General features: G+C 42.1%; 2 protein-coding genes across 6 annotated transcripts in view; both read right to left on the reverse strand.

Annotated features, from left to right (window-relative positions):
• Nucleotides 1-24,349, reverse strand: part of DSCAM (DS cell adhesion molecule) — a 485,873-nt gene that overhangs the window by 132,166 nt on the left and 329,358 nt on the right. For all 5 annotated transcript variants that reach the window (XM_048495233.1, XM_048495231.1, XM_048495232.1 and 2 more), the window contains 3 exons: nucleotides 22,524-22,720; nucleotides 9,402-9,498; nucleotides 7,172-7,300 (listed from right to left, as the gene is read on the reverse strand). In XM_048495233.1, the coding sequence (XP_048351190.1) occupies nucleotides 7,172-7,300; nucleotides 9,402-9,498; nucleotides 22,524-22,720 (423 nt within the window). The remainder of the gene's footprint in view (nucleotides 1-7,171; nucleotides 7,301-9,401; nucleotides 9,499-22,523; nucleotides 22,721-24,349) is intronic.
• LOC125431973 lies at nucleotides 16,460-17,727 on the reverse strand. The gene is made up of 2 exons (XM_048495237.1): nucleotides 17,340-17,727; nucleotides 16,460-16,995 (listed from the first exon to the last, which is right to left on the reverse strand). The coding sequence occupies exons 1-2, from the start codon at nucleotides 17,472-17,474 to the stop codon at nucleotides 16,516-16,518; spliced, it is 615 nt and encodes a 204-aa protein (XP_048351194.1). The 5' UTR covers nucleotides 17,475-17,727; the 3' UTR covers nucleotides 16,460-16,515.

Raw genomic sequence — 24,349 nt, forward strand, 5'->3', positions numbered from 1 at the left:
TGCTGGTCTGATCCACCACAGGGGCCTGGATTATTCAAATATTTGAGGCTTCCATGAATGCACTAGGTAGTTTTGTTGAAAAGCTATTGCTGACCCCTCCATTTCTGGTATCTTTTGCTGACCCCTCCATTTCTGGTATCTTTTAAAAGTCTGCAGAAACTACTATCTTCCCTTTGTTCCCCCCCCCCCCCCCACCCTGTGCATACATAAGCACAAAAATAGTTTCCTATCCAGGCCATATTTAGGGCCAGCTCTGCTTTTCTTCAGTGACCCAGTGGCATCACACACTTTCAAACCAGTCTTTAGGAACTGAAAAAGGGAGATCCTGGGGACCGAAGAAATAAGTCATAACTTGTACTCACTATATTCCTTGTAAAATAAAGAATATTCAAATTTGAATAAGAAAAAAATGAAAATCAAATCTGGCAATACAGTGAAAATGTCAGGTCTGAAGTGGTCAAGAAAAGTCACTTCAACTGATGTAATTCAATTACCTGCGTGAAAAATCTTTGCCATCCCCATGCTGTCAAAAAAGTTCTGTTTTTGCAAAGTTAGAATACTTTCAGCTTAGCACTAGTTCTATTATGCAGGTTTTTAAAACACACACACACACACTCCAACATGTAACCACCTCCCACAACTGCTGCCTGAAAACCTATAATTCCATAAATACCACAACAGCTACATTTTTGTAATGGCTTGTAACATCAGGACTTTTTTTTGTGCAAATTGTAAATGAAGAAATGCTTTGAGAGAAATGTGTCCATAATTTAATTTTCCCACTATAACAGTTTGTCAAAAACTCTCTCACATGTAATTTAGGAAAGTTGCTGTATTTTCAGCTTCTCAGATTCCTATAAACATAGCAGATTTATAAAGGATAAGACTGATGAAATCCGTATACTATGGATAAAAGCGGTACAGTAGTTTTTTAAATTGTTTCTGATTCTTGAACATTCCTCTACATAGCAATTTACTTTGGATGCTCTGCCATCTAGTGGTTGTGTGTAGAGTGGCCTGTTTGAAACTGGCAAATTTCTTTTTACATTTCTAATAGTGTGCATTGCTTTAAATACTCAGGTGCTTCACATATGCTATCCAAGCAATCCTTGGATCATACTTTTATTATCACATTGTTCTTTAGTGTAGATGGGGGGCTAGCTTAGAACTGTTGCCTTTCCTCATACTGAAGATTTATCTCAATGAGTTCATGAGCAGAATTTGTACAACAGGGCTTTTTTAAAATAGCATGAGCAAGTCACAGTTGGCCTATGACGCTGAAAATACTGAAAACTTCAAGGCAATCCTTCCCTACTCCCCTCCTGTGCTGTGCAATTCCTTCACAGCAAATTTCAGTGCAAGGAAAAGCAACACTGATAAGCCAGCGCTGTCGCCATCACTTCACAATACCTTTTGTGGAGTTCCTGCCTTTCCATCATTCCTTGTTACACAAGCAGTCACCTGAAGATCAGTCCTTTCTGTTTAACTGGTCTGATTTTCTGGTCTTTCCCAACCTGGCTCATTTGACATTCTTTTGGTTAGTGATGGCAACTAGAAAGAAAGTGGTCTGAAAAGGGATCTACGCTTGAGGAGAAAGACAAGCATGTGGTTTAGACTCTTAGATTAGGAGACCCTGGAGGTCCTACCTGTAACCCCTCTCTGATGTCACATGCTTGCTAATATATCCAGGGCTTGAAGCCTCAGGTCCAACTGCAGTGGTTCTTGAGATTTCCTTGCCTAGTTTAGAAAATCTTCAGACGATCCATAACTTGTTATGATATCTGGCACTGTAACAAATGTGAGTGTCTTTCTTGCACATAAACCATGATTCTAAATCCTTCTTTAATCCTGTTCTATAATCCTAATCATGGAAAATAAACAAACCTGAAGGTATTGTCAAAGACTTTCATGGCTGGAATCAACTGGCTGTTGTGAGTTTTCTGGGCTGTGTAGTTGTGTGGTCTGGTGGTTTTAGCTCCGAACATTTCACCTGCATCTGTGGCTAGAATCTTCAGTGGTAAGTCACAACAAGATATATTTCTCTCCATGGGACAGTGTGGAAAACAAAGCAGGAAAACACAAAACAAAAACAAAAACCAGATAGTATGCTATGGAGACAAACACATCTTACCATAACATGCCTCTGAAGATGCCAGTAACAGATGTAGGCAAAACGTCAGGAACTAAAACCACCAGACCACAGTCACATACCCCAGAAAACCCACAACTAAACCTCAGTTTGGTACCCCATTTTAGACACCATCAAAACTTGTAATTAGACAAATTCTTTTAGTACAGTAAGTCACCAGTCGTGGCATGGCCTCAAGGGGAGGCAGGGAAGTCGGAGCTTTACAGGCCCTTTTGTTCATGAAATCTGAATGCAGCCTAGGTGAATATGAATGAACAGTGTCACAGTGACAGCCTCTGCCATTCAAGTGGAAACATGTTAAATCCATAGCCTCTCTACTTCAGAAGAAGAACTCTGGCACACCCATGGCTCCTTCATTGTCTACGCAGAATCTTAGCCTCTATACAAGCTATCCTCTATGAGTTGCTTAAGTAGTGGACATTTTAAAATGAGTAGCATGGAACATAATTAAAGTAATATTTTTATAATGAAGGAAAAATAATTTTGATGTTAGGTTTTGCACTGGGGTCTCAACTAACGTCATTTTTCCCAAAGAGGGAAAAATTCTATTAAGAGAAAACCACTGCAAAGTCTGATTTAACACTACAGTTTTTGATCCAGTCTCCAAGCCAGTTTACAAATAGTAACAACACAACCAGTTCATTAAATTTTGTTCCTTTGGATGAGAGAATGTTGGGGATTTGTGGTATTTGCCTCATTTATAAGCAAAGTATAAGTGGAGATTATCAGGCACTCCGACAAGTTCATGAACCTCAGGGAAAGAATCCCAACTTCAGTAAAGTCCTTGCTATGTCTAGAGGTTCTACTCAGACATCAAACAGCTGGTTTCTTCACAGAGATATTCCCATTCACAATAATCAGATGGTAAACTGACATTAGCTTCCATATATTTAGCAATCAGTAGCAACACAGAATTCTCAACAATCAGCTATTTTTACCATGCCTTAAGCATTCAGTGCTATGTTCTAATACATATGTGGGACAGAGGCATATTACAATAGTCAAACTTTTTTCTTCCATACAAGCAGTTTCTGCACAAAATAATTTATAGAATTAACTGTCAGGCATCAACATAATCTAAATTATAGGGCAACAGAGCTGGCCAGCAACAATGTCCATGGTAGTGATAGCGAGTAAAATTCTGCAGCCTTGAGCATGGGAATTACTTTTGGCACAGCTGTGAACATCTGTTTACAAGTGTGGCTTGTTCACAGGCACTCAGGGAAGGTGGGGACCCCATATACTGGCCAAGCAGGATATAACAGTATCAAACATCTGCTCTAGAATGTAGGCAGACAACTTTTAGAAGTTAACATAAATTTCTGAATATTTTTGAAGGCTGGGAATAAACTCAGCATTACACTAATATAACTATTTGTATTTTAGTTTTTCCTCAACATTCATTTTAAATGTGAAAAAAAAATTAAGTTTATTTCCAATTAAAACGAGGAGCATTTGGGGAAAAAAACTAAAATACATATACTAATATTGGTACAGTTCTATTTGTATAATGTTATAGTATTATTAGCATGACCATAGCATTTTCAAATGCTTAAAGTTTTTTACACACATTGTCTTCTTGCATTTCATCACAACAATTCTATCAAGGTAGTCTAGTAATATTATCCCGTTCCACAGTTCTGAGGGAGGGAAAGAGGCTGAAGCTATGAGAAAGTGGCTTGCCTGAGCCCATTTGCGAGCTCATGGTTTAGAGTTCAATCTCTGCTTCTGTGCTATACCAGCTTCTCTAAAAGTATTTACTTCACTATCGATACCACATCTGGTTACATCATTTGGCCTAAAACAACAAAAAAGTGGATTCTGCACCGCATAATAATAACTGGTTACATCCGTTATTTTTGAATCTGGGTCTATTTTATTCCAAATTTGTTCTTTACATGGGAACCCATTTGATACAAGATGGGAGGACAAGTGGTGGGGCAGGAAAAATAAAGTGGTTGGGCAACCAACCAACTGATAGCAGTTCAACCCGGGATTTGTCAAAATCACCATTTGGGCATTTTTTTGAAAAACCCAGGTTGAGGGAAATATAACAGGTCAATCCCGCTTTGGGGAAGGGACTCATGTGAAGTTTTTCCTCAACCCAGCAGTTCAACCCTTTGTCAACCCATTATATTTCTACTGTGCCTAATCCACCATTGACAATAACTTCCCTGACACTGATATACAGCAGCAAGTCATATAATATAAAACTATCATGACCAACATTCCAAGTTCATTTCAAATGTTCACTAGGGATGAGCATTCAGATATTTGATCCGAATAGATACTTTAAAAATACCTTATTGGTATTTTCTGGATATATTCAAGTGTCCAGATAATATTTGGGATTTTCCAAGAATATTGAGATCCAGTATCTGAATGCTCCCTTGACTGTTTTTTCTTTATTCTTTTCTGTTAGTCTGCATTTTTCTTGGCTTGGTATTGGATGGCTGTGTTAGTTTCACTTTGACTCAGTTCTTCCAAATTGATCTTGTTGGTTTTGCAACATTGTATTCTTTGCATGAGTTAGTTTGTGTTAGGTTTGTGGGTTGTGGAAGATTCTTGGATTCAATCTGGCCTTTGATTATTGGATATCCATTGGCTCAGATTTGTTGCTGATCTTGCAACAGTGCTCCTATTCAATTTGGCTTGGACGATTCTGTTTTGACAGTGGGTTGGACCCTGTTGTTTGTTGTGTTTGGCTTGTCACAATGGTTGATTCTGCACAGCAAATGTGTAACGGGTTGCAGTCATTATAAAGGAACCCATTTTTCCTGTGCACATGTGTGCCATGCAGGCAGCGATTGGAGCCCACGGAAATAATCCTGGTTACTTTTATGCCTTCACAGGGAGACACTTCCCTTAAAAAAATTTTTTTCCTGCAACACATGTGTAGCAGCACAGGCATACAGAAATGCCCCCCGCCCCCGCCATGCCAACTGTCCCACAATACGATCGGCTGCACCTGCGTAGCTGTGCATGTTCAGCAAGCAACATAAAAGAAAAAGTTTTTAAGGAGCCTCCCTGCAATGGCAGGGTTATGGCAGGCAGATTCTCCCTGACTGTGGGTGGCATGGTGTACGGGAGGGAAATAAAGTGCCTCCTGTCTGACCATTCATGTGGGAAGCGCTCCAACCTGGGATTTTGCAAAAGGATCACTGGTTTAGCGATTTTCAACAATCCTGAGTTGAGGAAAATAAAATGGGGCAGACTCACTTTGAGGACAGGAGGATCCTGTGAGAAGCCCTTCCCCAATGGTTTGTATTGTGTTCTACAGCCGTTATATTTGCCCTGCGTGGAATCCTCGTCCCATCGCAAGCAATGTAGGATCATAGAATCATATAGTTGGAAGAGACCACAAGGGCCAATGAGATCAACCCCCGTCAGTGCAGAAATATACAACCAAAATGACTGGGAGCAACTTGTTCAGAGACTTATAGAGGCTCATAGAGACTAATGGGTTCAATCCACTTTAAATTTAGTGGTTACATAAAGGAAAAACACCAGCAGCTCTGCTGAAATTTTGGTGCAATTTGAACAAAACATAGTCCTTCCAAAATGATTCCCCATAGGGAATAGTGGAGCTGAATAGTATTGGAATCTTGTGGTGCAGATGAGGGAAAAGGTCCAAATATTAAACTGGTATTTGGAATCTAGAAATCTAGGTAGTTTTTGGTTTGAAATCAGTAGTTTTTGCTCCCTGATATTCAGATCCAATTTTTTAAATTTTTTTCCAATATCCCTAATACATACTACGAGTGCTGTAACTCCCAGCTTCACAGGAGCTAGATTCCAAACATAGCTGCAGCCCCCCACCCCCCATGTTTTTTCCAAGGAATGAAACAGCTCTACAGAGGTGCAAGGTAAGTTTCATAATGAAGCATACATTAGCTCACCAGCAGCTTCTCATTTCAGTTTGCGAAAATGATGTGTACGTGTGTGCATGCGTGCGAGCGTGCGTGCGTGCGGGAGGATGAGAATGAAGCCTGTTCTTTATGCACTCTATGACTGCCATTAAAATACAGTCCCAAGTTTCCTGGGAGCACAGAACTGTTGGTGCACAGTGATATGATTTTCTCACAATGGCCAATAACATTGTATAAATTGAATTGGACCTTAGACATCAACATTATTCCCGTTGTAAATCAATAATTTTGGTTAAAGTAATTTATTCTGGCATATTTACAAAACATTACATGTTTAGTTCACATCTCGAAAGGGTATATGACATGGTTGTATTTTCTCATCAGGGTTCTTTTTCTCTGCACACCCTTAAATCACTATACCTACCAGCTCATTTGTTAATGGGTTTGGCTCTTATCATACTTATTCAAATGAGGCAACCAACAATAACAAGAGCCTTCTTTTCCAGAAAAACAGTGACACCAGGAAAAGGAAAGCATGAAGGAAGGAAGAAAAGTCTATCTCGACCTATATTATGCTTCTCATCATCTGGAACCCTTGCATCTGCAGAAGTTACCATGGTGAAAATAAATTAGTGAAAAGCATTTGAATATACAAAGTATTCTTTGCCAAATGAGATGTGAGACATTGCAAAGTACATGAATAGTTCCTTTCAGTATGCTGACTGGTAAAAAACCAACCCAAGGCACAAGTGTTCTTTCCTTTAGTATGATTTTCCTGACTGGAAATGTCTTCCTCCAGCTGCTACTTTTTCTGTTGAGGAGAAATACCAATTACCTATATGATGTCTGTGAGTTTCTTGAAATGGGAAAAATAACTGCTCTGAAGTTGGAGGTTGGGAAAACATCTTGGGGGAAGGTTAAAGGTGCTGAGTCTTACAGCTGCTATTTGTGACTAAACTCACAGATCTCTTAGCACCATACCTAATTTACCCCCTAACAACTGAGGACATCAGCAACATACACAGTGACCACATTTAAGCGTTTTAAAATGGTGAAATGGAGAAGTTCCTGTTAATAATGTGAAAACATTACTACACCAAACAAATCAGTGATGTTTTAAAAGTGCAAGTGATAGATCACAATGACTTCTTACCAGACTTGTTCTTGCATTCTATATCATAGCCTGTGATTGGACTGTTTCCATCAAATCCCATAGTCCATCTGAGGGCAATGCTGCGGGCTCTCACTTCCCGGATTTCTATTTCAGGAGGATCTGGGGGTTCTGGGCAAAAAGACAGACTCTGCTTTAGTTAAAGGAAGGAAGCGTCTGTGTATAAGCGACAGCAAGGAGCATGGCAAAATAAATACAGCTTGTAAACAGTAAGATAGCTATTCATTTTCTGCACTTACTAAGCTGTACTTCCATTTAGCTCACCTAATTCCCATAAGGAGGAAAGGTATTATTTTGTTTAAAATAAGAGATTTTATCTTTGAACGTTATCTTATTTTAGAATCCCATGTTAACAGTACTCTGTATGACTATAAGAATGCTACTTTTCCCCTGAGTGCAGCTAGCTATAAAATAGACATTATAGGGAAATATCAATATCATGATGTAAACAAATTAAGGAGATAATACTTGTAAAATAGAGTATGTGTGCATCAGCAAATGAACAGTGTTATTCCAATTTCTTCATATGTCAGGTTGAACAGCACAAGCTTGAATCCAGAGTGTGGCTAGACAAACATCTACAAAATAACGTTAACCCACTCACAACATTGGAAGTTGAAGAACAGAAGGGGAGGAAATTAAATGTTCCTTATTCTGTGTGTAGATTTGGACCTACACTAGACCATGAAGCCAAAATCAGTTCTAAAAGTTTGTTATGAGTTATTCTAGAATAAAAACAAACAATATGCTCCTGTATATATGCACTAAGACTCTTCCATGATGTAGGAACATCTGCCTTGCATATTTTCTCATTTTTTACCGCTCATTTATATTACTTACGATCTTACTCATAAGATTAAATTACTATAAGTGAGAATCAGAAACCTGCTTTACCGAGAAGTCCTGTAGGACTTTTTATGTGCTTGTAGGAACTGATAAAAACTGCAGCAGCAGAAAACTAGTGGTTGGGAGAAAGGTGGTTTGTGAGTTCTGAGTAGATCTGGCATCTTACATGTAAGCTCCAAGGCATACAAGCATGTGAGCAAGTGTTCTATGCAGGGCAAGCAGAGCCCAGTGGCTGATTTATACTTCAGCTTGGCATTTGACAGGGCATCACCTCACCCATTCCAGGGCCTGCTGATCTCTGCCTGACAACCCCTCCCCTCCCCTCCCCACCAAGAAATATCATAGGAGAACCCAGCCTGGGGACATTCAAGCTACAAATGTAAAAATACACTGCAGTTGCCAGGATGCTTTTGATTGATTAAACTTGAAACATCTGGTTTCTAAATATATAGTAGGTTTACTGCTCCTTCTTCAGAGAGAAAATCATATTATTGTTGAAGACCTTCATGGCCAGAATCACTGGGGTGTTGTGTGGTTTCTGGGCTGTATGGCCATGTTCTAGTAGCATTTTCTCCTGATGTTTCACCTGCATCTGTTGTTGACATCTTCAGAGAATTCTCTGAAGATGCCAGCCACAGATGCAGGTGTAATGTCAGGAGAAAATGCTACTAGAACATGACCATACAGCCCAGAAACCACACAACACCCCAGAAAATCATATTGTTTTTGTACTATTTCATCCTATTTGGGCTTTGGAAATCTAGGGCTACTAGAATGGAAATTAAGTCTCAGTGATGTCAACCATCTTTATTCACAAATAAGTATTTCATATTTTATATTAAGAATTGGAGTGTCCTGAAACATGAACATGGGCATGAAGAAACAGACAAAAAGCACTTCCTGGCTGTGGGGTTCCAAGCAGTAAGAATGGAATTTACTAGGCTTCTTAAAGCTCATGAGTTGGCCTGAGACATGAAGAACCTGCAAGTTGTTCTGGTCAGCAAACACTGGCTGCTTGAAGGCTAGCACCTGATTTAAGAGCCCTTTAAATCTGTTTGGTGGAACTCTAACTCAAATAGATGCTTTCTATTGGTTTCCATGTTGTCAACATCATGTTTAAACTGAACCCAAAGACTCAAATCTACTTCTCTCAAGAAATACGTTCCATAGTTATTTACATTTCTGCTTTGATTGCTCCAGTGTAAACAGCAAACTGGGGGTTGGAACATCATATTACAAATTCCAAAAGTTAAGAGAATGCTTATTTAGAAACTGGAACCCCCACCCCAACTGATTTCTGAGCATGACATACACTTACTGTACTACAAAAGCTGTGTTTCCCCCACTTAAATTGTCCCCCTCCTACCTTGTACAGTGAGCTGAATGATTCCACGGTCCTCCCCATATGAATTGATGGCATGACAGGAGAAGAAACCAGAGTCTTCTCGTACCGTTGGCAAAATCTACAGTGCAGATTGAGAAAATATACATATATATAAAGTAAAACCCATTTTCTAAATATACTTATAATGCAATAGATAATCCTACAGGATAATTGTCTATGCACAATAAACCACATTTGGTGCACATAACACACATAGCTAGATAGAATAAACAACTACATTGTAGTCATATTGTCCCAAACTAAGCGAGAGGGGAATGAAGCAAAACACTGTCAAGCAAAACACAAAAGATGCTAGTGTAACTCAACTACCTCAGCTGCTTGGCTGAGGACTTTTAGATTCTGGCTGCGAATCCATTTTCTCTCGGACTGTAATTCCCTGGTCCACCATCTGCTCTCTGACACCCATTCCAACCCCTGGTTTTCCATAATTGAAGAAATTGGACTGTCAGTGGATTCACTTTGCCCTTTGTCCTATTCAGAAGCTTATAGAAAATTAAAAGGTCAACTATTGGATAGAGAGTTCTCTACCCTAATCACCGCAGCCAAGAAAACGTGCTCCCCCCTGTATTTTTCTCCTCCGATTTGAACGGGGCCACTTGGCACACTACCTGTATTGCTTAATAAACCCTGCTCAAAGGAGAGCCATAATGCTTGCCAGGTTTAATGTTATGCCTTCTGCCTTGTTGTTACATGGCAGGATTTGAATGAACCGGGCAAGAAAAAGGCTAAAAGATTGTGCCCATGTAACGATGGCTCAGTTGAATCTCTGGCCCACCAATTACTACACTGTCTCAGATTCAAGGAAATCAGATCCAAATATGTGAATCTTACTCCTTTACATTTAACACATCTCCCCGATTTAATTAGATTACACTACTTGTTGGACAATCCTGATCCTTCTCTCTGTATGATAGTGGCAGACTTTCTCCTGGAAATTACTAAACGCCAGTAGATTTCCTTCGACCTAACATTTATTTCCTGTATTGTATATGCTTTTTAATCCGTTTTTTATTATTGTTGTACTGTTGTCTGTGCCAATAAAGGCTTGCTAAATTTGCATGTTTGTACACCAGGTAATTGTTACAGGTAGAGGAACTGGGAGCCCTACTCCCTCACCAAGGAGAAGAAAAGGAATTTTGATTTCCTAAAGTTAGGAAATTGTCACCAAAGCTTCATATTTAAAAACAGTGTTCCTTGTTTCCAAGAGCAGAATATGGGTTATCTCTATGAGAACCAGTGTCTTGCAGAAGCCAGAGTTTGGGGTTCGGATCAGGCAAGTCTGTATCCAAGTCTGCATTCTGCCATGAACTTTGTTAAACAGTATTGATCAAGGGGTGCTACTCAGAAGCCCCGCCAATCAGATTCTCTGAAGATGCCAGCCACAGATGCAGGCGAAACGTCAGGAGAGAATGCTGCTAGAACACGGCCATACAGCCCGGAAACCACACAGCACCCAAGTGATTCCGGCCGTGAAAGCCTTCGACAATACATACATAAATACAACTGTGCAAAAATGCATGTAGAAGATAAGTTAAACACCATCCATGAGCCAAACATTGCCAATTACAAGATCAACCAGTACAGTTCCAACACACACACACAGAAAGTTTCAGTAAATACATGTGTACTTAATATCCTGTATGGAACTCCCTCGAGGACTCTCTAATATGCATAGGATGAGAGAACGCATTCAAGTGAACCACAGGGGACAATTTGTGGTGAAATGAGCCATCAGAATCCACTAGGCCAGTGATGGCGAACCTTTTCGAGACCAAGTGCCCAAATTGCAACCCAAAACCCACTTATTTATCGCAAAGTGGCAACACAGCAATTTAACCTGAATACTGAGGTTTTAGTTTAGAAAAAACAGTTGGTTACAAGGCGTGTGTTACTTGGGAGTAAGATTGGTGGTAGTTGGTGGCTTGGCTTTGAAGCAACCGAGCAACTCTTCCAATGGGTGAATCACAACCCTAGGAGGGTTTACTCAGAAGCAAGCCCCATTGCCAGCAACCAAGCTTACTCCCAGGTAAAGGATCACGCTTTAGTTCTTCACATGAAAATCATTGGGGTTTAACAGCGCTTAACAGGGTTACCTACACTTCTTCCCCAAAAGGGGGGCCTTTCTCTCTCCCCCCCCCTTGCCGCATTGGTACGGTCCCCTCCGGCCACTTGGAATGAGCAGCGAGTCGCCCGCGCTTAATGCTGTTTGTAAACCTGGGGAAAAGGAGATAGAGAAGGGGGAGATCCGCTTCTGCCCAGCGGGCCAGATAAATGTCTTCCGGGGGCCTAATTTGGCCCCCGGGCCGTAGTTTGGGGACCCCTTGTCAAGGAGAATAGAGTCTGTTTCTCGGTGTTTTGTAATCTGTGCTTGAGAACTAGAAAGGCGTGATGTTCATCAGAATTTTGGAGGGAATTCAAGGAAATACCAATGGACTGGATCTTATCTACAATTTATCTGTCCCACTTTGAACGAAAAGTATCAGAGAGCATTTGCCAGGTGAAACTACCAAGCTTGGCTTCGAAATGAAGATGCAACCAGTATTTGAAAGTGGATTGCCATAACTTTATCTCCAAGAGGCTAGAGCCTGTTTCCACGCACAACAAGTGATAGGCAACACAGTTAGGCACACCAAGCATGCGTTGAAGAAGCAATGATTGAATATGCTCAAGGAGCTTGGATGCCATGCCCATCCAGATTGGAGCTCCATAAAGGGTTTGTGGAAGTAGTTTGTGTTTGAAAACTTTGATAGCAGAGGGAACATATTGTCCTCCCTTCGAGAAGAAGTAACGATTTAGTGATGTTATATTACTCTTGGCCATATTTATAGTGTGCTCCAGCTGATAGGACCAACTCAGGTTTTGTTGGAAATAAATTCCCAGGTAGCAGAACTGATTTTTGCTTATTTACAACTAGTTTTTTTGCACAGTATTCAGCACATGTTAGCACATGTTTTCAGCACAGTATTCAGCACATGTTTTTGCTAATGCTGCTAGAACACGGCCATACAGCCCGGAAACCACACAGCACCCCATTCAGCACATGCTTTTAACAGTTTACACAAACCAAACAAAGTGAGTGACAACAAAAGTGTATTGTCCCCATTCAGCAAAAGTGGCAATTTCTGGCTCACCAGCACTGGTGCATGTGTTATGTAACTGGGTAGATGACGGTTAAATAGTTCAGATAGATATTAAATAAGAGTGATGTCAATAAACAATCCTGTCGCATCCCTTCATGCAAGGGGATTTAATCAGTTAATTGTTTCTCAATATCATCACCTATTTGAACAGAAGATTTAGAATACAGTTGCTTAATTAGCCACAACAAGCATTTATCAATTGAAGAGTTTTCTATTTTAATCCATACTCTCTCCCTTGGAATGGAATCAAATGCCTGCTTGCAAACAGAGGTATATTTGTTGACAAGAAAGCAATATGCTGAGGTATATTTGTCAACAAGAAAGCAAAGAGTTAAACACTGATCAATGACTGAGTAATCTTTTCAAAATCCAGCTTGTTCCAGTCTAAAAAATGCAGTTGATTGGGAGACAAAAGATTAATTTATCAGATAAAACAGAGGCATACAATTTACCTGTTACAGATGACAGGTTGATTGGGTAGTAATTTCGCAGGTCTAAACTATTTCCTTTTTTATATATCGGTTAGAACTATTATAGCATTTCTGCAGATTTTAGACATTATAGCCGTATTATTTATCCATTAAAGATTATTCACCCGTTTGTTTTTCAAAGTTTTTTCTGCTAATATTTCTGTCAAGCACTCCCAAATCCCCTTTAGATTATTTGAGTACTCAAGAGGAATACTCATGAGACACTAATTGTTTCTGAGGTCAGCCAGGGTGGTAACTAACTATGGTCCCAAATATCATGAATAAGAAATTCTAAATGAAGTATCAAACCTGACAATACTGTAGTATTAACAATCTTTGCCACCATGTTACTTAGCATACTACATCAGGTAAAATTACTCATCAATGTATCACGAGTAGTGCACTCCAGGCATCCTCCACCCCCATACTAATGCCCTCCTCTTCTCCCCACACAGAAACAGCTCCTGCCCCACAGACATAATACCCCATACTGCCACATCCATATGCCTTGGCCTTTCAGCACATCCACCTTCTCCCTGTGCTGTATGTCTGGATTGCAGTCTACTAGAGATGGAGGTGGTGTGTGTGCCTGTACACGGAAAGGATAAGTACCCTTCAACTCTTGAGTAATGCCAGCCTACGCCAGTTTTTCCTGGACAGTGCTGCCTTACAAGGGATTTGGGAGAAGGTCAGGGATCACCTCCAGGACCAGGTGCCCTCTCCCCCCAAAATCATCCCTACACTGCTCTGTACCTTCTGCACTGGAGAGCCAACATGCTGTAGTGGTTAAGCAGAGATGGACTCAAATCTGGAGAATCAGGTTTGATTCTTCACTCCTCCACATGAGCAGCGGACTCTTATCTGGTGAATCAGATTTGTTTCCCCACTCCTACATTACTGCTGGGGTGACCTTGGTCTAGTCACAGATCTTTGGAACTCTCTTAGCCCCACCTACCTCACAAGGTGTTTGTTGTGGGGAGAGGAAGGGAAAGGAGTGTGTAAGCCCATTTGGGTCTCCTTGCAGGAGAGAAAGGGGGTATAAATCCAAACTGCTATTACTACTTCTAGTGACAGGAGTGTACCAGGGGGTTGTGACCAATGTCATGGAGTTCCCCAGTCCTCCACCTGCATGGCTTTCTGGATGCCACACTGGCCAACCACTGCAATGACATGCATACTGGTAAAGGAAATGGACCTTACCCCAATATGTGCAGGATTCAAGGCCATCAGTGGCTTCTTCAATGTTGTGGGCACAATAGACTCACATAATTCTGATAGCTCCTCATGAGGATCCCTAGGTGATCAGAACTGCCATCACTTCTACAGCATCAGTGTCCAGGAATCCTGCAGCCACTGTGGCATCTTTGTGGGCCTTGTGGTCAAATTCCCCAGAAGCATCCACAATGCCCAGATCTTCGCAGCCCCAGGCCTCAAACAGCTCCTGAAGCAGTGGCTACAGGGCAAAGGGTGGTTGCTAGGTAGTGGAATGCAGCTTTCCCTGGAACTGGGACCTCACTGACAGCACCTCTCACTACATGACTGTGGGTATATGCTCCTGACATACCTGTTGACCTCTTACAGCTGTAATGAGCTGTATGATGGAGCCACCTACAACCAGGCCCACCACCCAATGCACATGGTAATAGAGCATTTGGCCAATTTAAGATGCAGTTATATTATATCATACCATATACTATATATCTACACCATATCAGCAGCCATTGGGTCATTTTGCAGCAAGAGATTATGACAGCAACACAGAGAGCAACACAGTCTGAACTGAATCATAAGAATGTATTTCTTTGGACAGATTTTATGTACACCGAAAATACCATGGGCCCTCAAGCTTTCAAAGAGTAATCAAAGCCAGATACTACTGGATAGTGGCAGCTTGTTGAGAATTTTCTATTGAGCTTAGAGAAGCTTTCATTGATATGAATTGTTGTATGATTGTATGCTTTGACCCATATTTGTGGAGACTGGAGCATTAGTTGTCTCATAGCCACAATTGTAGATTGTTTTCACACTAATAATGAATTAAAGTATTAAGCTATTCAGTCCTATTGACTGCTAGTCATTGTTTGTGCAATGTTCACAGTTTAGAACTTCTGAAATACAGCAGGGAGGATTAGAGGGGAGAGATCCTCCCACAACCTACAGCAACTCACCCTCTATGGAGGCATGCTGCCTGTCTGCTCCTGGCCAGCAATGGCCTGCTTGCTCCCAACCAATGCCTATGGAATGTCCTGCTCACCAATGTCCACAGGATGGTGCTCATGCACTCCTTTCGCTAACTGCCACCACCCCATCTCTGCAGTCAACAGGGAAGGGAGGCTTGCATGGTCACTCCGACCTCTCACCAATGAGATGTTTGATTTTAACCACTGTCTCCAATGAGCCCAGAGCTTGAAACTGCCACTGCCAGTGACTAGGCTGCACCCACTTTGTGTGAGGTTCAAAACTGCATGCCCAGAGACTGGCATTTATACAAAAGCCACCAGGCACCGCAGTCAGCTAGGGGAGACTAATGGAAGGGAGGATCTAAGGCCCATCCCTTCCCCACTAGCTGTGCAGGCTTCTTGCCATTGTTGCCCTGATGTCTCCACTCCACTCAGAAAAGACTGAGCACCTGGATGGCCACTGCTTGGATGGCATAGGCCAGTGATGGCGAACCTTTGGCACTCCAGATGTTATGGACTCCAATTCCCATCAGCCCCTGCCTGCATGGCCAATTGGCCATGCTGGTAGGGGTTGATGGGAATTGTAGTCCATAACATCTGGAGTGCCAAAGGTTCGCCACCACGGGCATAGGCCATGGCCCATGGGCAACATCACCCAGAGGTATGGTTGCCAGCTTCCACCCCTGGTGTGGTCAGATATGGACCCTAGTTGACTGGGAGAGACAGCCTGTCCATCTCTGATGCCCTCAGTGATACTGTGCTAGCCACCATGAGCCATCAACAGCCAGCTCACCCCACATGCCAATCACTGTGACAGCTGCTAGGAGAGGGCTGGCCACCCCCCACAGGGATAAGAGCCTGAGGATGGTCTCCCATTGCTAGGCATGTGAAGTGGCCTACCTGGAGAGCTGACATGGCTCCAGGTCAGTGTTTAGAAATTCAAGGCAGTTCCCTTGTTAGGTCTGTCTAACCCCTCCATGCCCTCTTTCTCTGCCATGACTCTCTGGGTCCTATGTCTTTCCCACCCCAGTGCTAGCTACCAGGGGGATTGGGCCAGGACCCCAGTGGGTGCCTGGACTCTGTCCCAGCTCTCATAAAAGGAGTCTGTTCCCCATGGGCTCCATGTTCCCCCACCCCTGCTGTTGGCTTCCAGCATCCCATGCCCTGACCCTCCACCCTCCTAACCCCCACCCTCCCCTCAAAGAGATGCTAAGACTTTGTAGCCTGATGCAACAAAACTTTATTTGAGAGGAGGGAACAGCATGGAAACATCCGTCCTTCGTCTTCACCTTTGGGTCTCCTGGGGGTTTGAGGATGGTCTATAGCTACAGGGGATTGGTGTCTCACTGTGTCTCCAGCTGGTGGGGATGGCTGAGAGCACTGGAACCAGTTGGACATTTGAGTGGTTGCACAGCTCCAGCTGATAGGGAGTGGTTGCACAGCTCCAGCTGGTAGGGAGTGGTTGCACAGACGACAGTGGAGGCTGCACCTTCTGCTGCACCTTTTGGATGGCTTCTCGTGGGGGTCTGTAGGAATAAAGACAGTGTGCATGGGCACAGAGGGGGCCCAAGAACTCCCTTGTGGTCCCAAGCCAACTCCTCCAGGATGTCCAGCTGCTCCATTCCTTCATCTTTTGGGGGTTGTTGCATTGGTGCCATGGGTACAAACCCCGGACTTCCTGTTCGGATGGTCTCCCTTCCAACTCCTTTCTGGAGTGCAGAATGTTGGATCCTCCTTGGCATCCTCTCATGGAAGCCAGTGTTCCCTGCAACAGTAATCGTACAACAGGGATTAGGGTCAGAAGCATGTTGTGACCACTGGGAGGCCTTGGTCACCCCAATGTAATTGCATCTTTGACTGAGGCAATGGTGCATGGCTGCTGGGAAGGTCTACAGGTGCTCCACTGTCCCAATCCGTCCTCGTGACCACCCCTCATTGGTCCCTGCCGCCATGTTGCCATAGATAGGGAATTGACTATCAGGGGCCAGGGCTATTGGTTCCATTGATGTCTGTTGGGTGCAGCTTCAGCCATGCCTGTGAGGGCTTGTGACCCCGGGAGCGGGTGGTGGGCGTGGGAAGGTGGTTTCAGAAGTGAGTTGCCCAGCTTACCTGTAGAAGTCGGAACCAAGCTCTGGAGCTGTTGTTCCTGAAAAAAAGGCCTTGGTGGGAGCACTCAGCTACAGGATCTGTGGACTTTGCTGTCCCCGGTGGATTGTTGTGAAAAGTGCAACTCCTGCTGTGCATGATGCTCTTTGCTCCTGCTCTTTGCTCATGCAGCCATCCTGAATGTTGCTCATCTCATCCCATGCCACATACCTTAACTTATGAAGTTTGCTGGGTTCAGACTGTGGTTTTTAAATGCTTTGGAGTCCTGCCATTGGTTCTGGAACAGAGGAAGGGGGCATGGCCTGCACCTTGCCATAGCCAGAGGCCTGGTCGGCATTCTGAGCACTTTCTCTACCTTGAGGGCAAGGTGACACTGATGGTGTGTGTGTGTGTGTGTGTGTGTGTGTGTGTGTGTGTGTGTGTGTGTGTGTGTGTGTGTGTGTGTGTGTGTGTGTGTGTGTGTGTGTGTGTGTGTCTCTCAGAAACTGTTATGATCGGGTCCTAAGGCCTACACCATAGTTTTGCCTGACATAATTTTGTACCAGCAAAAGTGGGTGTTCTTGGGCTGAAAGGGCTCAGGGAGCTGACTGATGCTGGATCTTCCCATGGCCACCCCCCTCCATTTGGTGTTGGTGCAAAGCCTGGTGTCTGGGATGCTTCCCCACTCCAACTGTGTTGGTGCCCCTGTGTCATGCTCCTGTGGTACTCTCTGGTGCTGGGATATTTACCCCTCTGCCAGTGTCCATGCCACTTGCACCCTTACAAGTGGCATTTGCACCAGTGCTGTGGTCAAAAACGTTCACAGCACTCTTGCCCCCATGGTGGATTGTGCTGAAAGTCATTAATTCTAGAGAAGTTATTCCCAAATAGGTAATTATAAGATTCCATTTGCTATTATGGAAAAAAAAACACCAGAACCATTTATTTATGAGATTCAAGTTTAGTGTAAATTTGTTCCTCGTCTTCTCTTTAGTTTGTACAACTTTGTTCTGCTTCTTGTAGCGTAGAAAAACTTCTTGTGACTTATTTCCTTTGCTTCTAAAATTAAGTCAGAGGTTTTTCTAGATAGATTGTGAAGCCAAGTGAAATTACGTATATTCATTCCCCTCTTTTCAAGTTGGTTTCATTCAGTCATACGACATTCTAAAACCCTTTATCCCTGGAAATAAAATCTTACTACTTTTTATAAACTGTTAAACATCACCTCTGGTATATACACTGGCCACCTGGGTTGAGTATTACATTCATTTTACTTATTTACTCAACCTGTTCAAGAAAAAAAACCCTCTTGTTTTCCATTCTATTGTTAGTTCAAGGTCTTGGATTTTAGTAAACCATTGTCTTCAGTTTTGTTAAGATATTCTTTTAGTATTTTGTTGATTTATTTATCTCTCTCTTTCTCTCTCTCTCTCTCTCACACACACACACACACACAGCTGAGTTAGAAGTTTGCAATTGTGGTTCAATATTCATACACATAACAATTTTGATTTCTCTCAATTCGAGATTCTTATTATAGGCTCTGATTATATATGAAGTCACTGCCAAAGACCTAACAGGATCAGACATAGAATGAGCATCTGCAAACGACAGCACACAAGTTTTATTAAAACGAAAACTGTACTTCTAAACTGCAGACAATGTGCTTTTTGCTCTCATTTTATTTCAGTAACTATTTTATCTGTTTATTAATGTGGTTTTTAAATGCAAAATGGCAGTTATCCAGATGCTTGCCTGGATACCACGCTATTTGGCTAACTCACTCATAGAGGGTCAAAAGTGAGGTCTAAAGAAACATTATTCTCAGATACATGATGTTCTTAGCAATGGAACTGGATACTGGCACTTCAATGGGCTATTTTGTGCACCACAATACCAGTGGGGTAGCTGTTGCTTCAAAGATAAACAGGAGTTGGTGGATCCATAAAGATTAACAAAATCTTATTCCGGCATGTTTTTATGAACTAGAGCAAACTTCATCAAATGTATCAGCGTAAGTAGGCTCCAGTTTGCAGATGCTTATGCTCAAATGAAGTTGTGTCATCACACTGAATAATATTAATAACTTGAACATCTGACTTAATCATGGAGTCACTTTCATACAAGCATTGACTTCACTGTAACATCTGAAAGAAGATGAACACTTAAAAATATCCGTAACTAATTTTGAACCTGCCCCCATGTGGATCAAAAGACCCAGAGAACACAGTCAGGAACAGATAGGGGGTATATTTACCTAAGTTTGAAGAAATATACCAACAAGATTTTATAAAATACCAAAATTTTTAATGAAAATACCAAGATACTGTGTTATTTATTATCTATTTTATTTACAAAATTTATACTGTCTTTCTTTACCAGGGCCATCAAGGCAGCTAACAAATTAAAACATATATAATAAAAACACATCTTAAAAACCATTAAAACAAAACAAAAACACATTGTTAAAACAATTAAAATTAAGCAAAATTGCACATAAAAATAATTAAAGCAGAGCAGGAAGAAGGGATCACTTAGAGAATGCCAGAGGAAATGAGAAGTCTTTACTCACTGGCAGAATGTGGCAACAGAAGAGAAAATGTTCCAGCATTTTGGTCCCATGACCAAGAAGATCTTCTCCTAGGTTGCCCCATCTCATTTCAGAAGGTGGGAGAACCCCAAGCAAGACCTCAGAATATGACTATAGAAGTTGGGTACACTTGTAAGAAAAAATGTTGCAAATCCCAGGCTATATTTTTAAAAGGAAGGAGCAGCTGTGTAAATCAATGAGATGGGGGAGAAAGAGCAGGAGCTACCATTGCCATACTGACCAGCTGGCAGGATGAACAAATGAGGAAAACAATAACAATCACTACAGCTAGGTGGGAAGGAGAGGGAGCCACTGCTGCCACCATTTTGCTGCTGGCACTGCAGGCTGGTGGGCAAAGAAGACAGCAGGAGAGGAAGAGCAGCATCTCCTGCCACTTTCACCCCACAGCAACATCCATGTAAGGCAGGTAGGTGGATAGAGCTGCAAAGAAGTGGTACAAATGAGGCAGCAGCAGGCATCACTGGAATCCCTTCTCCCCTGCAAGTTTCTAAAACATCCTTGCTTGTACTAACAGGCTCAGGTCATCTTACAACTATTCTGGTACGTAACTATAAATAGTACTTGGGTGGGGGCCAGAAAGAGAACAAGAGTTGTTTTTAATACCCTGATTTCCTCTACCTTTAAGGAGTCTCAAAGCAGCTTACAATCACCTTTCCTTCCCCTCTCCACCACAGACACCTATTGCTCAGATTGGTGAAAAATAGTGAGGATGGAGGCATTTTCCTTGTTGGGAGCATTACCAAAGATAAGCACTGGCAGAGGATCTTCATAAGACCTAACTTGTATTTGCCACAAGAAGAGAACCTGTTCCTTGATCACAGGTGTTCCTTCATTACAAAAGAATAAAATGTGAATCAGAGAGAAACAGAAGTATAAGCTCCTTATCCCTTCTCCTGAATAATTTGTGCATTTAACTATTACCAGAGCATGACTGTTCTTACCCTTTACAGAATCTGTCTACAACATACGTGTGTGCACACCCATACACATTCATTCCTCTTTAGAAATCACTCTGGGATATCTTTGTTCTGCAGGAAAAGCATGGAATGTGTTTCTATTTCAGCTTTTTCCAGCTTATTTTCAGCCCCTAAATGGTGGTAATTTAAGCGAGCCAAAAAGCAGATCCCCCCCCCCCAATGCCGTTTTTTTTTTTTGCATTTTGGGGGGCTGCTTTGGCCCTACTGCCATTAAAAATGAGGGGGAACCATTTTCCCCTCCCTCTCCTGATGAACACCACCCCTGAAGTCCACATGAGCTTGGAGGCGGCAACAGGCGAAAGAGAGCTTAATACTCTGTGGCTTGTACTTTTAAAAAAAAATTAGTTTTAAAAGCCCTTCCAAAATTGAAAAGCTGAACAAAGCCAGTGAAACTTGCATACCAATCTGGGGGTTCAACTTTTTAAAACTTTTTTTTTAAATGTATGCATCTTTTAAAGATGAACTTGAAAAATAGGGGGGGGGGAGTGCACATCCCTGGACTGAGGCCATTTCTGCACAGTTTATCTGTCCAGAGATCAATGTTGTTGGAAAGTGGGGGGTTGTTTTCCTGCTTACAGCTTCAAAATGCATATATGCCCTTTTGGGGATTTCTTCAGCTTTTCTATGATGTTTCACCAACATGCCTTGTTGCAAAGTTTTCAGGAAAATCACAGTAAATCCTGAATGGTTCCTGCGTGATGGAAAAATGCAAATCTTCCCATCCACATGGTTGTGATTTTCTACAAACCTTGACCCCACCGAAGCCGCTTTCCTCCTGCTACTGGCTTTTTATTTTTGTAACAGTTTACACTAGAATATCATTGTAACAGTGGGTGGAAGAAGTTCCATGAATTCTCAGCTCTCATCTAAAAAAGTAACTCTTTATCTCCTTCCTTTGTGGAGATATAAGGGGAACAACATATCATCACAATGGAAGGGGCTAGAGCAGGGGTAGGGAACCTGGGCTAGAGGTTTACTTTTTTTAAAAAAAATGAGGGAGACTTTTGTTGCACAAGGAAATAGGTTAGTACTTAATGACGTAGTTTACAAAGTTTCACTGCAAAAGTTATCAGGACTAGGGACTACACTACTGTGTTGATGCCTGTCTCTTTAAGTATGTTCCAACTATGTAACTGTTACACTAATTAGTCATGTTTAAATGTTTATGCTTTGTGTCATGTTTCTTTCAACTCTTTTCAGATATATACTTGTTTTGAGAATTTTACATGCCAAATCCTATTGTGCTGTTCCTTGGCTGTCTCATCCTGTTGACTGTATGTGACTTACAATGTAATCTGCCTTGAGTCTCAGCAAGAAAGGTGGACTGTAAATAATGTAAATAAATAAAATAACTAAAGAAACAATGATAATCCAGTATCTTTTTTAATTCAAAAGCCTTGGTGGCCACAGCTGAGGAACTAGGACAAAGCAACATGCTATATTTACACTGTACTTGTCCTGCACCTACCAGTAACTGAGACACTACATGAGCTCCTCCCCATGTGGAAACCATCTGTGAATAAACAGAGACAAGAAGCACACATTTCCCCAAATAAGTCCAAGAGCATCTGGGTTTAGATGGAACTACCTCTGTAATAGAGAACATGTTGGTCATATTACCTGCAGTGTAGAGATCACTTCATCACCCACTTCCTTTGTAGAAACAAGATACCGGGACATTTCGGGATTAATTATTCTGTCTTCTTTCTCCCAGCGGACTATGATGGGTTTTTCCCCATGTGCTGTGCAACTCATCTCTTTCTTTTGACCCTGTGTTGCCAAGGTGGTGTTGGGATAGGAGGTTATCATAGCAGGAACTAAAAATAAAAATATTAACACACCAATTAAGAACTTCATAAGAATCTAGGAAAGAGAAAAGGCAACTATGCTGTACAAGAGGTCTCACTAGATAAGTTTTGTTTATTATTTCTTACACTCTACTTAATTTTGCTCTCATATGTATGTATGTATGTATGTAAGTATGTATGTATGTATGTATGTATGTATGTATGTATGTATGTATGTAAATAGCGAAGAGGGGTTATCTCATACGATAGGGGGCAGGGCACATGGTAAGCTCCGCAGCAATAAGCAATTGTGCCCTGGACTGGCTGTGCAGCTGAGCAACACCCAGCCCGATCGTGTGATGCACACGAATGTTAGGGATGGAGCACGCTCCCTATATATTAGGCAGCATGCAGTTGCTCCTGCCTTCTTCAATGCCTCAAGCAAACTGACCCACCCTCCCTTCCTATTTGGGCAGGGTTTGTGCTGCTCATTTGTGCTGCTCATTTTGTCGCAGCCTTGGTGGTTTGGACAGAGGAGCGCATCTTTAAGGGGAGGCCGAGCTTGTGCTCCGGTCCTCCCATGGTTGGGGGCCTCCATAAGAGGCTTGGGCTGGGGCGGGCTCATGGTGCATGCTGCAGAGGCCTCTGCAATTCGAGCCTGACACCCCAGCAGGAAGGGGGCCACGGTGGGCAGCACCCAGGTGGTCCAGTACCTCCTGTCCTCCCCAATATTGATTGGGATGTGGCGCTGGGGTCAGTCAGGGGTGCTGACCAGTCATAAAACGGATGTGCTCTTCTTGCTTGCCCAGCTTCTGCCTCAATAAAGGGCTGCAGCCCAATTTAATTCCAAGATGTGTCCTGTGGTTATTCACCAGAAGGAACCTCTGCACATCTGGGCGCAATTGATGCTTGTATATGACAATAAGTCAGAATGCAGCTTTTCCCATGGGAAAGGTTTCTGAACCATAACAAACTGATTTTCTAGCTACAAAAATATAAGTTATGGTTTTTGCTTCAAGAAATGGATCTCATGTGGTTAACATTGCAGGAAAACCTAGGAAAGATTTGGGAGGGGTGTGTGACACTACCATATCATTGTTAGGAGAAATCCAAATATCTGCCCTTTCTATTCCGGTTATAGTTAAAAACATCTAATACTTTTGAAGATGACAATGTTCCATTGTTCCAAAATGATTAAAAATTGTGTTTGTAGTCAAGTCATTCAGTGATATAAAAAAGCAGTTAAACAAAAGTCTTATAAAATCAAATCAATCAATACATTGGCTGAATAAATAAATTGACGAAATTATACATTAACATAAAACCAAACAGACTGGAAACCACATACACATACATACAGGCTTGTACCCTACCTCTCCATTGGAAAATTTCCTCCTGCCTAAGGATTCTGATGGAAGGACCAGGCTGTTACTTAATGCTAGTACAGATGCCAGAGTCTCAGGGGAAGACACTACAGAGTCAGTAAACAGAACTCCCTGACCTTTCCTGTGTCCACTGCTCCTGCTGTCCCTTTCTTATCCAGAATACTATCCTCAGGGGTTCCTTTCTTCTGGTCACTCATCTTCTCTGCTTCTCCTATTCACCAAGAGGACTGGACATAGTTTCTATACTCTCTCTCCATCCTATAGCCAGAAACTT

Source organism: Sphaerodactylus townsendi, linkage group LG04 (assembly GCF_021028975.2).
Source record: "Sphaerodactylus townsendi isolate TG3544 linkage group LG04, MPM_Stown_v2.3, whole genome shotgun sequence".
NCBI classification, from domain to species: Eukaryota; Metazoa; Chordata; class Lepidosauria; order Squamata; family Sphaerodactylidae; genus Sphaerodactylus; species Sphaerodactylus townsendi.

What these genes read in the sequence shown, in the direction of transcription:
- LOC125431973 (XM_048495237.1), bottom strand. Translation starts at nt 17,474, where the DNA reads ATGCACAGCAGGAGTTGCACTTTTCACAACAATCCACCGGGGACAGCA. An exon ending in CTTGGTTCCGACTTCTACAG is followed by an intron (nt 16,996 to 17,339) that starts GTAAGCTGGGCA and finishes TTACTGTTGCAG; the next exon opens with GGAACACTGGCTTCCATGAG.